General features: G+C 46.3%; 2 protein-coding genes across 4 annotated transcripts in view; one reads left to right on the top strand and one right to left on the bottom strand.

Moving 5' to 3' along the window:
* Window positions 1-190: 190 nt before the first annotated feature.
* On the top strand, window positions 191-14,560 carry LOC130538422 (rap guanine nucleotide exchange factor 4-like). Of its 3 annotated transcripts, XM_057055972.1 has the most exons (30): window positions 191-447; window positions 3,410-3,552; window positions 3,739-3,827; window positions 4,776-4,922; window positions 6,573-6,645; window positions 6,906-6,961; window positions 7,776-7,882; window positions 7,984-8,105; window positions 8,221-8,404; window positions 8,695-8,779; window positions 9,324-9,384; window positions 9,608-9,684; window positions 10,013-10,159; window positions 10,279-10,373; window positions 10,456-10,541; window positions 10,676-10,754; window positions 11,019-11,169; window positions 11,246-11,334; window positions 11,424-11,451; window positions 11,554-11,629; window positions 11,714-11,860; window positions 12,006-12,103; window positions 12,266-12,391; window positions 12,511-12,689; window positions 12,793-12,883; window positions 12,973-13,023; window positions 13,174-13,261; window positions 13,331-13,395; window positions 13,500-13,554; window positions 13,636-14,560. In XM_057055972.1, exons 1-30 carry the CDS (start codon window positions 380-382, stop codon window positions 13,761-13,763), a joined length of 2,991 nt encoding a protein of 996 aa, XP_056911952.1. In that variant the 5' UTR covers window positions 191-379; the 3' UTR covers window positions 13,764-14,560. The 3 variants fall into 3 exon arrangements, with proteins under 3 accessions (XP_056911952.1, XP_056911953.1, XP_056911954.1); XM_057055973.1 differs by lacking the exon at window positions 10,676-10,754 and having other exon boundaries at window positions 11,030-11,169; XM_057055974.1 differs by lacking the exons at window positions 191-447; window positions 3,410-3,552; window positions 3,739-3,827; window positions 4,776-4,922 and adding an exon at window positions 5,782-6,001.
* The window catches only part of dnah9l (dynein, axonemal, heavy polypeptide 9 like), a 34,044-nt gene continuing 27,137 nt past the window's right edge, over window positions 7,671-14,577 (bottom strand). The window contains exons 75-77 of the mRNA XM_057055961.1: window positions 11,023-11,187; window positions 9,583-9,724; window positions 7,671-7,868 (exon numbers count right to left, since the gene is read on the bottom strand). The gene's annotated coding sequence lies outside the window, so the exon portion shown is untranslated. The remainder of the gene's footprint in view (window positions 7,869-9,582; window positions 9,725-11,022; window positions 11,188-14,577) is intronic.

Genomic DNA, 14,577 nt, shown 5'->3' with positions numbered 1-14,577 from the left:
TTTAAAGGTTATTCTCTCAGTTCAAAATCAGATCACATTTTTTTTTGCACATTTTAAAAACCGTTTACTTATGTTAACACTTAAAGTGCAGAATATTACACATGTAACCACAATAAGCCAGCAAGCGACTGATCCAATTATTCGATTTATCATTTAAAATGAGTTGAATGTCGTTTAGGCACTCTGTTTGGATGATCTCCGCTCAAATCCAGATAAACCCATTAGGCAGCCAGGCACTAGTCATCCTCATGCCCAGATGAAGACAGCAGCAGCAGCAGTGGGGAGGGGAGGAAGCGCAGCCGGAGCTCACATTCATTAACGACCACCGACAGCCGGGAAGCCTCCTCCGGTATCTTCCACCGTCACACGGCCGCGGAAGATGGTCGCGGTGCGGGCGTCGCCCAACGCGTCTCCGTCGGCGGAGTGGATCTGCTGCCTGGATAAAAGGTGTGTGCATGCGAGACCTCCGAGCCGCGGTGGTTATTCCCCCGACCCTCCGTGTCATTCAGCCGCTTCAGCGTGATTCGGTCGCAGCCGGCGGTCGCTGCGTGTGCGGCGCGCAATCACGACGCCGACGCGCTTTTGTTGCCGCGCATAAAGAGGCTTTGCAATTATATCGATCAGGCATCGTTAACAGCTGTTTGGTGCGTCTTACAGGGGTTCTACCGAACCCCCACCCTGCCTGGTCTGAAAGGCGTTGGTGGCGTCAGGTTCATTGTGGTGTCCCCGCACCGCAGGAGCTGTGATAGGTGGATGATGAAATGCACATGGCTTATGGTTGACTGCTTAAATCAGCCATCCATTTTTAAAATACTACTCTGATGTGCTCGTAAGTAGTTCCCTGGAAAGAGGAAACGATGCACGTCCGCGCCTTTTTGAATGTACTTTGTTGTAAATGCTACACGTGACGTTGTTGCAAATGCCAAATCCCCTGGAAAAGTCTGCGCTGTATCAGTTGGCATTAAAGCCCCATTGATGCAGGAAGACTCTGCTAATAGAAGGCATGGCATCAATAATTAAGTCCAAATGGCACCCTGTGAGCTCATCACTGATGGACCTCCAACTTAAATGTAGGCCCACACCCCGCATCTCACACGCCCACACACACTACATTTGCTTCACTGTGACACATCCTCATGTTACTATTGACAACCTGAGCCATCCTGTACTAAAGAAACCTGATACAAGATGCATTCCATGCGAGAGATGTACGAAAACAGTAGGAATGTGTTGGTTTCACATTCCAGTCAGAATTCCAAAGCTTAATGACCAGTGATCAAAAAGACCTCCAGCTGTGATTGACATTCTGGACAGTGTTGATCTTGTTTAGTGCAAAAGTGCTGAGCCTGGTGTTGACACGACACTCCAGGGTATCTTGAACTAAATGAAGGTGTATGCAGCGGTAGGTGGACGTCAATAAGGGCAGCCTGAGTAGCGTTATTAGACTGGACAGGATCTTATTGTAGCACAGTCAACACTCCTTCAATCAATATTTTGGTATTATAGGTGTGTGTGTGTGAGTAAATGAAATAAATGTGAAGGTGAGTGGGGTAGTGGAGCATAAAAATGGTTGTTAAGATGGAACTTTTACAAAAATAATTGCTTGGAGACAATTCTGGACAGTAAGTGTGAAGTATATTAGATAAGATCAGATGTGTCTGCTGTGTCTCTGGGCAAAATGGAGATGGCCTGTTTAAAAATAAACACCTATCCAGATGTCACAGCAGGTCTGATCAGAACATTTCAGGTCCTTTTAGACTTTCTGGGGAGAGATCAAGATGAAGCTGGCTGCAACACAACATATAGGCTTTGTGGCTTGTTTGAATGATTAATTTTCAGCGTTATGACAGTTTCTCAGGTTGTGTTGTGGCGATGCAGCGGGGTGTCAGGAGAGCTGTGTAATCACAGCTCAGTAATGTCTCCGATACTCTGACACATCAATCTGCCATGGAGAGAAGCCTGTTTGACATTCTGACGTGCTGCCAATAATCAACTTGTGATTTAATATTTTGTCCAGAAATTCTTTCCCCCCCCAGATGGATGTTTCCTAAAACAATCTGCTGGACCTTCTGTTGTTTTCTCAATTTTCTATTCGGCGTGTGAGACGACTGGGAGCCTTAATCTTGCACGTTTCTGTGTGTGAGAGAGGGATGTGAGGAGAGAACGATCAGGTGACTAGCTCTAAGGTCACTGCCATCTTTGCATTATGGAGATTTCTCTGCACAGGAAGGAAGGGTGAAGGGTGGTGCTAGTAGAACCTATCCAGGGTTACCCTCCCTGTCTGTCCTTGGTGTTGTGTGTGGGAGTCCACTTGTTTTAACCATTAACCTAGACTAGACTGGGATATGATGCGCTGTTGGAGCCGTGAAGGCTAATGTACTGGCAGCGATGAGTCAGAGGCACAAAAGGGATTAAAAGACTAGCAGAGAAAGAAAAGACCTGGCGTCCTCTAATGGTCTTGAGCTTGTGGCAAATGCAGAGGGGATGGAAAGATGTGCAGTGGAGTCCTTCAGGCTAAATGTGTCTATCTAAAAGTGTTGAAAGGAATGCAAATATGCGTGTTTATGTGTGTGCAGGCCAATTATTGCTGCCGGTGAGCCTGAAAACCAGACATGAAGGAACTGGGTACATGTGTGTGACCGCGTTAGTGGTGGGATTTAATGGACGGTGTGCAGGGAAAGAAAGAAAGGAGCCACGTGTCCTCTTAATAATCTCACTTATTAAGTCAGAAACGTGCTCTATGATGAGGAGGGATGAATGGAGGCAGACAAAGAGGAGAAACCTGAAAGGGGGGGAAAGGATCGACTGGCTGTCATCTGTGGAAGAAGCCCAACACATTAACTATTCACATGTGCAGTGATGAGTCACCAAAGGAAAAGAAGTGAATGAATGCAGCAACTGCAGCAGACAACGGCTTTGCACTTTGTTTACTGCCGTGTCCTACTCCAGAATGTTTACGCTGTCTGATCCAGCTTCCCTGGTTCCCTCCGTCCCCACGCTTGTGTGAATGTCCAGCAGTGCTTGTGTGTGTGTGTGTGTGTGTGTGAGCATGCAGACCGCATGTATTTGAAAGATGGCACAAATGACATTTTGCATCGAGACCCCGTGGGAGGTCTGAGCCAGGAGGAGTAACGCCTGGCCTGTGACTTTCCTCTCCCAAAGGGTAGCGTGCGCTCTAAGATGCACACTCATCATACATGTGCATAAATGGAGAGCAAGGCATTATTTTGACTATACCTTTAAAATGTCAGTGATGCAAATGTTGGATATTAACTACAATTGATACCAAATTCTACATGTTTCCTGTGGATATTTGACTGATTTCAACAAGTTATCCAAGTAATTTATGAACGCTCACCTCATTAAAGATGCCATTACGTCTCTAATGTTTGGTTCTCTTTGTGCACAGGCCCTCGGAGCGCTCGGGAGAGGATGTTGACATAATATTGACCAGACTGAGAGAAGTCAAAGCGTTCCATCGGTTCCCACCTCCGCTGCTGCTGCAGATCTGTGCCTGTGCCTTCTACGAATGCCTGGAGAAAGGCATTACATGTATGTACCGGAATATAACGGCTGTGGAGTTGGGTGCTACAGATGACTCAGCTCCTGCTGCACCCAGACAACCCAGTGCAGTTCTTTAAAGCATGGTCGCATGTTCTTATTTAAGGCACACATTTCTTTCTGTTTGATGTGTGAAAAATCAGTCTATGATGATATTATTGTTGTCATTATGGACAGTGTTTCGACAGGGAGACATTGGCACCAGCTGGTATGCAGTTCTGTCTGGCTCTCTGGATGTTAAAGTATCCGAAACAGCAAACCACCAGGTAAAATCCGGTTCAAGATTCTGGCTTTCTCATTTAAATCACGTGCATATTTAGGAGTCGGCTATTAGTTTTCAAACCCAGATGACGTTGGCTCCTTTCAGTTCTGCCAGTCAAACCTGCATGTTACAGAAAGCAGGTCCTCTGAAAATGGTGCTCTCTGCTGCTGCTGCTTATTTTATGCAGCCGAGTGTGGAAATGGGATTGCACTGTGCACACAGAGAAGAATGAAGGGAAGAAGCAAAGATAAGAGAGAGAAGAAGGACAGGATTTATTCCAGGTTGAAGACAGAGATAAGCAGCATTTCCACAATGCTTTCTTTCTCCGCATCGAGCCCTAAAGGGCCATCGGCAGCCTAATTTCTGTGGCTGTGTTTGTAAAGTCAGTGTGGACAGCTGCAAAGGTTTCCAAGTTTACTTGGATGTGTTCCTTCTACAAGTCTTTGCAGTTATATCCAGCATCCGGAGATCCGCTTTATACAGGAACGTGTTTACTAGTTCATTTTTGAATTGATTTGCATTCATTACCCTAAATCATTGTTTGCTCTTTGTGCCGATCCCTATTAATAAAACAAACCTTTATGTTTAGAATTGTAACCATGCTGTTGCTGTGAGACGTCAATGGATGTTGATCACGAAGCAAACTACACAATAGATGCGGGAATTTGCAATTAAAATTCCACATCCTTTGCACAATTTCTTGCCTAAAGCCCTGTAATTGTGCACCAAGGATATTACGGATCAATTATCTTTCCTTATTTTCAGTGCATTTATTCTGTGAATAAATTATTAAAAACACAACGTACAAACTGTGGCGAGTATAAAATGTAACTGTGTTCTGGAGATGCTGATTTGTGATGAATTGAGGTCTTTAGAATGTGTTGCTTCTTTGGTTTACCCTCCATCGAGCTTGTTGGATGTTGTGCTGCTAAACGAATGCGCTTGCCTGCAGGATGCAGTCACCATTTGCACTCTGGGAATTGGGACGGCGTTCGGGGAGTCCATCCTGGACAACACGCCTCGGCACGCTACCATCGTCAGCCGGGAGACCAGTGAGCTGCTTCGTATCGAACAGAGGGAGTTCAAGAGCCTCTGGGAGGTGAGGAGGGAAACTGGACCAGTTCGACACATTCACGGTTTAGCGGGAAGGGAATCCTAATAGCGCAGCTAAAGCTTTTTAATATGGAGCTGTTTTGTATAGAGAAACTGTCAGATGTAATTGGTGCGATGCATTTTCTCTGCTGCACCTATTGGACACACTCCCTCAGGGAACAGCCAGCCGAGGCTACAGAGGAAGAGCGAGGAAGGGCGCTGCGTCTTCCTATATGTCACACCGGTCATTTACCGGTCACAGCCTGTGTTCAGACACCTCCGAATCACCTCCTGTCCATTATAGCCCATGCCAAAACCATCTTATTAAGATGTGCACACGCTGTCTGGTGCCAGAGTGTGTTATGTTTAAGCAAGTGCTCTCTGTCCGCCTCCAGTCTGGCTGGTTTTGAGGGTGACACTCAAAGCCCAGACCGTAGCCTGAAGTTGTCTGCTATTGAGTCTTATTCAGGTCATAGTAAAAGCATCTTTGTGCTTGTGCGCTCGTAAATTACTATTTTTTGTGCATCTGCTTGTCTGGCTGAGACTAGCAGGCTGCAGAGTGAATGCAATTGTGTGCCTGATGAAAAGATAAAAGGGAGAAAAGGGGCCGCTCCTCCATAATTCTTGAGCTAAATGAAAGTGAGGCGGAAAACAGCTTGTTGTTTCAGGCAGATGTACATAAGCATCCAGCTCCACAACACAGCTTGTAGTCTTTTTCTTCCTCATTTACTTCTTTCACCTGCTCCCCTTCAGCCCACTTCCTCTCTCCTCTTTTGACCGTGCGGAGACTTTTGGCCAGCCTCCTCCCTCAGAGCGGCGCAGTCGTCCGGAGGCTCGGATCTCTGTGGTAACCTGCGAGAGAAAGCAGCTCCGTCCTTGGCTCAATTACGGTGCAAGAGGAGGAGTGAGGGACTGGGAAAGACACTGGCTTCACTGTGTGTGAAAGGGAGAGCGCGTGAGGGGGGGAGGCAGCGGAGCAGCTTGAATTGAGCAGGATGCTGTTTGGTGGCTCGTTTCAGTTGTAAAGTAGCAGAGGGCGGCTCTCATAAGGTTTTAATCCCTTTAATCGGCGGCAGCCGTCCTCAGGTGAGTGTCAGCTCTGACGCTTCCATATGTTTCTTTGTTGTTTCAGTCACACTAAATGTGATTTACAATAGTTTTGCTGAGTCTCCTGGTCGTGATTGTGATGAAGATGGTGACAGTCAGGGATGTCTTTGTGCGTTGTCATCCAGAGGGACGCTTTCTCTCTGTCTCCTTCTGGTTTGTGTGTGGCCTAAGCGTCTCATAGATCATAGCTTTATTGATAGTGGTCCTCAGTGCAGTATGCTGCCTTCAGAAATATTTACAGCTGTGAAAGCTGCATCTGGACAGTCTCATTAACCCAGACTTGAATGATACTGCTGCTGTGTATGTGTGTTATATAATGTCATTTGTTCTGCATATAAATGATCTAGGTTGCACAAAGAGCTTTGTTTTGCAGGGTGCTTGCACTGCGTCTGATTAAAAATAAGGTTTGTGTGTGTGTGTGTGTGCTCCTGTGTGTACATCTGGGACAGATGCAAAATGCCTTGAAACATTTTATAAAATTGTTATAACGATACAGTAATATTTTTTAGAGATGCATCTTAAAACATTTTCCGATGTCTGTATTTTATAGAAATATCGTCAGAGCTTGGCTGGACTTTTGGCTCCTCCTTATGGAGCGATGGAGAGCGGCTCCAACAATGACAGTACGTCAGAAGATTTAGTTGCACTTAAAGCAATAATCTAATAGTATAGATCTGTTTACGAATATATTCTCTTGTCCCTCTGTCTTTCAGGAAATCTTTGCTTTAGCAGTTAGCTTTCAAATGATGACCATCATTGTTTTGGATTAACGCAAAATGGCGATGTGATAGTTAGCTTTTCTATAATTCCCAGTTTGGGGAAAAAGTGTAGCATTTGTGTCATTTTGCATTCAAGCACCTTAACGGCTTTGTTTCCTCCCAAGGACTCTCGGACAAAGATAATATGAACTCGGATTCTTCAAACAAAGCTCACAACAAGGTGAGAACTGTCCCCACTCCCCTGCAACACTAAAAGCACCATTAAGACTCACAAGAGCTATATGGCCAGAGGCTATATGGATGGGGCCTGAGTTTTGTTTAGAAAAGGTGTCAGTCAAATTGGTCATAGAATGCTTAAAAACAACAACCCACAACCAGTCTTGACTGATCAAATGAATAAAAACAAATAATTTAGGGAAGCTGGGAGGAGGGTAATTAACACTGGACCACCGTGTACTTTAATGTATATGAATGAATGCCAGGTTAGATTTTGGAGGCGTGTGTGTGTGCGCGTGTGTGTACTGGAGAGTGACGAGCGATGACTCACGGCTGTGATCCTCTGTAGATATGCTAATGCTAGCTAATGCATGCACACAGAAGAAAGATGCCATCTGCCCAATTAGCCTGCTTTGTTGGTTTCTGCATCAGCTGTGCTGTTAGCGTCCACATCTGCCTTTTTCTTCTGTCTTTAAAGCTCAGGTGCGGTCTGTACGTTTGTTTTAATATATACATACATTTATCTTGGAGTGGTTCAAACAGAATCAAGGTTGTGGCTCAAAATTAGCATTTTACGGTATTTGAAATCTACTGATGAAGGCCGACTGAATAAGCTGCTGAACCTGTGGCTTGGATGCTACAATCAGTGCAAACATTCTCTTCAGTTTGCAGTGTAAATATTTGCACAACTAGTTCATGGGGGCAACTGTTAATGTGGTGTATTTACTTTTTATTTCTTCAGGAGTCTGTACACAACAAGCATTGACTCAATATCAGTTCGTGAGCAGTTCACCAAAGAACCTTGTTTTGGTGCGCAGGTCCCTTCAGAGAAGCTACAGCGAGCCGGCAAGGTTCTCCGCAATGCCATCCTGTCCAGAGCCCCACACATGATCCGAGACAGGAAGTACCACCTGAAGACATACAGGTAAGATTAGGTTTGTTTCCAATGACACCGCTGTCCCGAGTGTAGTGTAATAATTCAGATGTGCAGCGTTATGTGATTCTTCATTCTATGTGATTCTTCAGACAATGTTGTGTAGGCACGGAGCTGGTGGACTGGCTGGTGTTGCAGAGCGCATGTGTTCTCACTCGTTCTCACGCCGTGGGCATGTGGCAGGCCCTGCTCGAAGAGAGGGTGCTCAACCATGGTAAATTCTCCGGTGTTTTATATATAGCGATAGCTAGATATTATTCAACTGTCCAACTCGGACCGCAGCCTGTTAATAAAGCAGTTAACAGACATTGTATTTGTGTGCTCTTTAGTGGACCAGGATCTGGGATTCCAAGACAAGTACTTGTTCTACCGTTTCCTTGACGATGAGGAGGAGGACACGCCGTTACCTAGCGAGGAGGAGAAACGGGAGAGTGAAGAGGAGCTGCCGGAGACCATCCTCTTCCTCGCTCAGATTGGCCCTGACGCACTGCTGCGCATGATCCTCAAGAAATCGTCAGTAACAGTCAGCAATAACATTATTTAGTGTTTCCCCTCCTCCTTGGAATATATTGGCGCATACGTGGGCCTAGTAGCGTAAACATACGATTATCCTGACTCATCATTTGGAACACAAAGTGCCGTCACGCCAACAAATCATCTGTCATGGCTGCTTTCCCACGAGCCGACTCTCGCTTCTCATTAGAACGTGACATTTCTCATTTGTGAGCAGTGAATTCAGAAGCGACGCACGTAGGAACTCGCGAGTGGCACGTTCTCTCTGACACCTCTGTGCTCGTCTGCAGGCCTGGTCAGAGGACGGGGGACGACCTAGAGATCATATATGACGAGCTGCTTCACATCAAGGCCTTAGCTCATCTCTCCAACACTGTGAGTCGGCTCGCCTGTTTCCCATTAAAGCAACGGTACAAAGACGCCCGCACGGGCCTCAGAGGAGCGGCCCATCTGATACTTCAATGCCAAATTCAGATGACTGTTTATGTGGAAACTCCATAAATCCAGAAAAAAGAGACCACTAAGAAATCCTATGTTGCGATAGCATGATTTTATCATCCCAAAATAAGCAGATAATTGAACACACCTGGTGTGATGTGAGTGAGACTGATATGTAAAAGGCATTTCTCATTTAGGATTAAGTGTATTACCTCAGGGAGGCTCTATAGTCTCTGCCAATACTGTATATCCCACCAGTATAATTGGATGCATTCGGTTGTGTGTTGGCAAGCGTTTTAACAAAAATTCTTTTGTTGCTCTCAGCAGAATAAAGTTCAGTAGGAGGTTTAAATAAAAACACTGGGCTGTAATCCAGCTATTCAAAAGCCTCATTCTTTCATTTTCTGCAGTTTAATAACCCGCTCTCATATCTGCGTTGTGCCGGCACTTTATGTTTTAAGCCGCACTCTCTGATCTGTAGGTGAAGAGGGAACTGGCAAGTGTGGTGATCTTCGAGTCGCACGCAAAAGCCGGGACCGTGTGTGAGTCTTCCTCCCTGCAATTTGATTGATTTAATCTATAATCGTGTTTTCATTGGGAATTGTTTCGGTTATAGACATTTTGAAATGGAACAGCAAGATCACGCACACACACACACATGCATCAACCTCCAAACACCCACAAAGAGCTCTGTTTTATATATATATCTATTTTAGTCACATGTGGGGGCTAATATGCACTTTTCATCTTTGTTTTTTTTCCCAGTGTTCAACCAAGGAGAGGAAGGCACATCGTGGTACATCATCCAGAAAGGGTCTGTCAACGTGGTCATCTATGGCAAGGTGTGTATTTCAGCCGCTTCAGTCGGAAGGGGGGAATCATCTGTAACAAACGGGTGAAAGACTGGTATTATCCACCCTGGAGGCACCAGTAATGTCTAAACCTGATCTGCTCACCATGACTCCGAAATGTGATTAAAAGGCTTAAGAGGGTTTAACTGGTATACGGTGCCACACACACACGGATCTACAGCTGCTGCACAGGCAAATGCCGCACAGCACGGGTCCTCCTGCGTGCTCGTGAACACGTCGCACGCTTTGATTAAGGTGCTGCTGCTCCTGCTTTTGTCATTTCTGAGTACGTGTAACCAGAGTTGTGCATCGGCCTCAGGGTGTGGTGTGTACGCTCCATGAGGGTGACGACTTTGGGAAGTTGGCCCTGGTAACAGACTCGCCTCGGGCGGCCTCCATTGTTCTCAGAGAGGACAATTGCCACTTCCTTCGTGTGGACAAGGAGGACTTCAACAGGATACTCAGGGTACACAGTTTAAAATGTCTGTAATCTCTTTAATCATATAAGCTGCTCCAGATTATTATTATTTTTTTCAAATGCATGAACTTTGTTGCTTCTGTCAGCGCATCTTTTACCTTTTCTAGGATGTGGAAGCCAACACGGTGCGTTTAAAAGAGCACGAGCAGCCAGTGCTGGTGTTAGAAAAGAGTCCTCGTGCCTCCACCCTCGGAAGCATCAAGTGGGTGTTTATTAGGAGTCTCACATTGTGTCTGTTGTGTTCGGGAAGCAAAAAACATTGCATGTTCTCCTGCTTTCTGCAGGTACACTGTGATTTCAGGGACACCAGAGAAGATTCTTGAGCATTTCCTGGAGTCCATGAGAGTAGACATACATCCCAGTGAACCAGGTACCAGTTGAATGAAGAATGCTGGAGATTCTGAACACTCCAGTATTTTGCTCTACACATTTGAAACCTTATAACTCTTCCCTTCTCTGCTTTCTTCCCTTCTCTTTTCCTGTCGTTTTCCTTTATTCTGTCAGATCCAGCAGTGGATGATTTTGTCCTCATGCACTGTGTCTTCATGCCCAACACACAGCTGTGCCCTCTCCTCATGGCACAATATCCTTTCTGCCTTTTCTTTCCAATTATCGCCTTATAATTCAGATTGTCTGACATCTGTACATTAATCCTGGTGGTCAGTCAACCCCTCGAGCATCACCCCTGCACACTGATTTATCACTATATCATCTTTAGCTAGCTATTTTAAGGTTCTACCTTTGTAAAATGTTAAAATATTTAATTTACTGCTCTGAGTATAAAACATTTTAGTTTTTTCCTCTGCTTGGACATATGAAATCTCTGTTTCTCTTTAACCTTGTGCACTTACCATACAGCGTCTCCTCCTGGCTCCGAACAGGAGAAGTTTGAGTTTGCCGTCAACTGTAAGAGGAGGGCTCTCACTCTGACCCTGCGCTGGGCTAACACACACTCCTACCTGCTCCAGGAGGAGCCCGCCTCAATCGCTTTCCTCGAGGTAACGGAGAGCAACAATCTGGAAATAAAGAGATCAGGCATGGACTGAGTTTGTCTCTTGTCCTCCACATCTCCAGGAGCTTTACGGCAGTTTGTCAAATGATTCTCGGATGTCAAGGGCTTTGAAAGACTACCTTACTGACCTGGAAAAAATAGTTCAATTACAGTATGGTTCCTCCCTTTTCATGCATATCTTTCACCATCATATTCCCTTTATTGCATGTGTTCATTTTTTGTTTCTGCACCTTTTTGTAGTTCAGAAGAAGCCAAAGCTAATAAAAAGGTACGCGCACACTCCTGTTTAAGCATTCATGAGTTGCATGCTAGCAATAATTCATGAGGAGACACAAGGCAGGTGAATGCTGACTATTGTATTTTTGTTCAGAAAACACTTATACGACAGTTTAGCAACGGAGAAGAAAGGCTGCAGAAGAAACAGCCAATCAGAAATCAAGACGACAGTAAGTTTTTTTCCGTTTTATTCAAGTTACAAAGCTTAACTGTTAGCCTCCTCCTCATTTTTTGGTATTCTCTGTTGTATCTAGTCTTATTAAAGGTGTACTGCAGTGACCACACATACACAACCATCCGGGTCGCTGTGGCAGCAACGGGAAGAGAGGTGATCAACGCAGTGGCCGACAAGCTGGGCTCCACCGACGAGCTCCTCCTGGTCCACCACAGCTCTGCTGGAGGTAAGAACGGAGTCAAAGATCAGCGGACTCCTGCCTTCTGCCGGCAATCATTCCTACTTCCTACTCTTTGCTCCGGGGTCGGAGCAACTGTCCACGTGGAATCTGAGCGAGCGCTGAAAGACTGTGTGTATCCTCCTTTTGACAGAAAAACAGGTCCTAAAGCCCAACGACGTGTCGGTGTTTTCTGCTCTGAGCATCAATGGCAGATTGTTTGCATGCCCCAGAGAGCAGCTCAGCAGCCTGGTAGGAGATGTTTCCTTGTAGAATTAGGGCTCTTTGAATAAGAACCGGCTTGCAGTATTATGTTCCCATCGTGCACTGTCAGCAGCAGGTCCACACCTCTGTTAGACTTTATTTCCATCCCTTTTTCCAACATTTACCCACAGTGACTATTTTGTGCATTAGACTCATCTTCCAGACCAAGAGGGCCCCTCTGCAGGCTCCATGTCCACGTTTGAGCTGATGAGCTCTAAGGATCTGGCCTACCAGATGACCATGTTTGACTGGGAACTCTTCAGCTGCATGCATGAGGTCGCACCCCCCCCCAGGCTGAACATTAACATGAGAAAAATCAGCGACGGGTCATTATGCAGCAGAAGCCGCTGCACGATCCAGTGCCGACAATAATCGTTGCGCCTTTTCCTCCCCAGCACGAGCTGCTGTATCACACGTTCGGCCGGCAGAACTTCAGGAGAACCACGGCCAACCTGGACCTGTTCCTGCGCCGGTTCAACCAGGTCCAGCTGTGGGTGGTGACCGAGGTCTGCCTGTGCAGCCAGCTCAGTAAGAGAGTGCAGCTCCTCAAGAAGTTCATCAAGATCGCCGCACAGTGAGTGGCCAAGGCGCCGTCGGCCGTCACGCACCAGTGCATGCTGGGCCGCACGCACCCGATCACATGATGAGGTCGGTCTGGCTTGTGTGTTTGCCCACAGCTGTCGGGAGTTTAAGAATCTGAATTCATTCTTCGCCATCATCATGGGGATGAGCAACCCTGCTGTGAGCAGACTGAGCCAGACGTGGGAGGTAAACTCTGCCTAGAACTGCATCCTCGGGGGGGGATTCCGCTGCTTCTGAAGAGCTACACTGAGATCTCTGTTTTCACTCCCCCGCAGAAGCTCCCCACCAAGTTTAAGAAGTTTTACGCTGAATTTGAGAATATGATGGTAGGTTGCATCATCTTTGAGGTGAGCGCGTATTCATTCTAGTTGCTATTTAAGCATTAGTGATTATACTGGATGGTTCTGCTGCGGAGATCCCAAATAAGAGGGAACAAAAACACCTTTTAGAGATAAACTGTGTGTTTTTGCTGACAGGACCCATCAAGAAACCACCGATCTTACAGACTGACCGTCACCAAACTGGAACCACCCATCATCCCCTTCATGCCGCTCCTCCTTAAAGGTGCAGCTCCATTCAAGAACTATCATCATTGCCATTTGATTCTCTTTTAAATGTTTTTTCCCCCTCCAGATATGACTTTTACACACGAGGGTAACAAAACCTTCATTGACACTATGGTGAATTTTGAGAAAATGGTGAGTTCGTTTACCCCCGAGGGGGCGAGCTATGTATCATGATGCACTTCCCCTCGTGTAAGATGGACGGAATAACCGTGGCGCCCTTCTCTGCTCCCCATCAGCGGATTATCGCCAACGCCATTCGGCAAGTGCGACACTGTCGAAGTCAGCCCTTCAGTGAGTCTGCCTCTTTGTCCTCTCGGCCTCACACGCGGCTTTCCATCCCTCCCTCCTAATCACATTTCTTCATTGCAACAGATCCCGACATATGCCAACCCAACAAAAACCAAGCGGAGGTGCGGGGTTACGTCCGGAAGCTCTGCGTGATCGACAACCAGAGGGCGCTGACTCAGCTCTCTTATAGGCTGGAGCCCCGGAGGACGTGAGCTCCCAATCTTCCACCGCCATCGCCTTCTGTGACGTTAGCGTTAAAACCAACCTCACACTCTCACACACACACACGTGGACTTCAGCTCTTGTGGACCAATATGGGTCCGAGGTTTCTACTGTGCCGTTAAAAGCTTCTTCTTCCCGGACAGACGATGTTTAGCTGCTTTCCCGTCGCTCCGTCTTCGAGGGTTTGAAACTGTGCTCATCCTCCATGTTTAGGACCTGTTAGATAGAACTGTAATGTATAGAACTGGAATCAATACCCCGCATGAGTTGACCGTTCTAGGCTTTGTGTTCTATACAGTGGATTTCTATCGGAGCGTCCTGTGATGTTGTGCTGCCCCGATTGAGCCCCAGCTCCAGTATCTTTTCTCCGTCAGTCATAATGGTGTAAACAGAAAAAAAGCCCTCATAGTGATGTAGACGCGGATGTCTCTGTTGTCCAGTAGAAAGATGAAAGTGAAAAGAATCGGGAGCGTCCCTTGACGACCCAACAGTATTAGTGGGTTTAAACCACCACAGTATTCCATTAGTTTGCTTTGATGACGCTCGCTTTGATTCAGACAGGCCGACTCATCCCGCCACCGGCTTCTACTCTAAGGGGAAACTTTGATCCGCCGGTTGTGATCAGTCCGTGCGGTTAGATTTTATTTGTATGTTGGTTTAGATGTTAATTATTTTCCTTTGATCTCAGGAGCTATTGTGTGTCCAACTGCTGTGAAGCTGCCTTTCCCCAGAGCGGCCTGTTACTGTGCTGTACGTGTGGTTTGCCTGAATAAAAAAAAACCCAAAATGGCTGATTCAACCTCC

This window comes from Takifugu flavidus, chromosome 15 (genome assembly GCF_003711565.1).
Source record: "Takifugu flavidus isolate HTHZ2018 chromosome 15, ASM371156v2, whole genome shotgun sequence".
In the NCBI taxonomy this organism is placed as follows: domain Eukaryota; kingdom Metazoa; phylum Chordata; class Actinopteri; order Tetraodontiformes; family Tetraodontidae; genus Takifugu; species Takifugu flavidus.
This window is presented reverse-complemented; position numbering and strand designations above follow the sequence as displayed.

Excerpts from the sequence above, each read along its gene's own strand:
- LOC130538422 (XM_057055972.1), top strand. The coding sequence starts at position 380 with ATGGTCGCGGTGCGGGCGTCGCCCAACGCGTCTCCGTCGGCGGAGTGG. Across the intron at positions 8,780-9,323 it reads TAGCTCATCTCTCCAACACT|GTGAAGAGGGAACTGGCAAG; the intron begins GTGAGTCGGCTC and ends TCTGATCTGTAG. Across the intron at positions 12,104-12,265 it reads GAGAGCAGCTCAGCAGCCTG|ACTCATCTTCCAGACCAAGA; the intron begins GTAGGAGATGTT and ends TTTGTGCATTAG.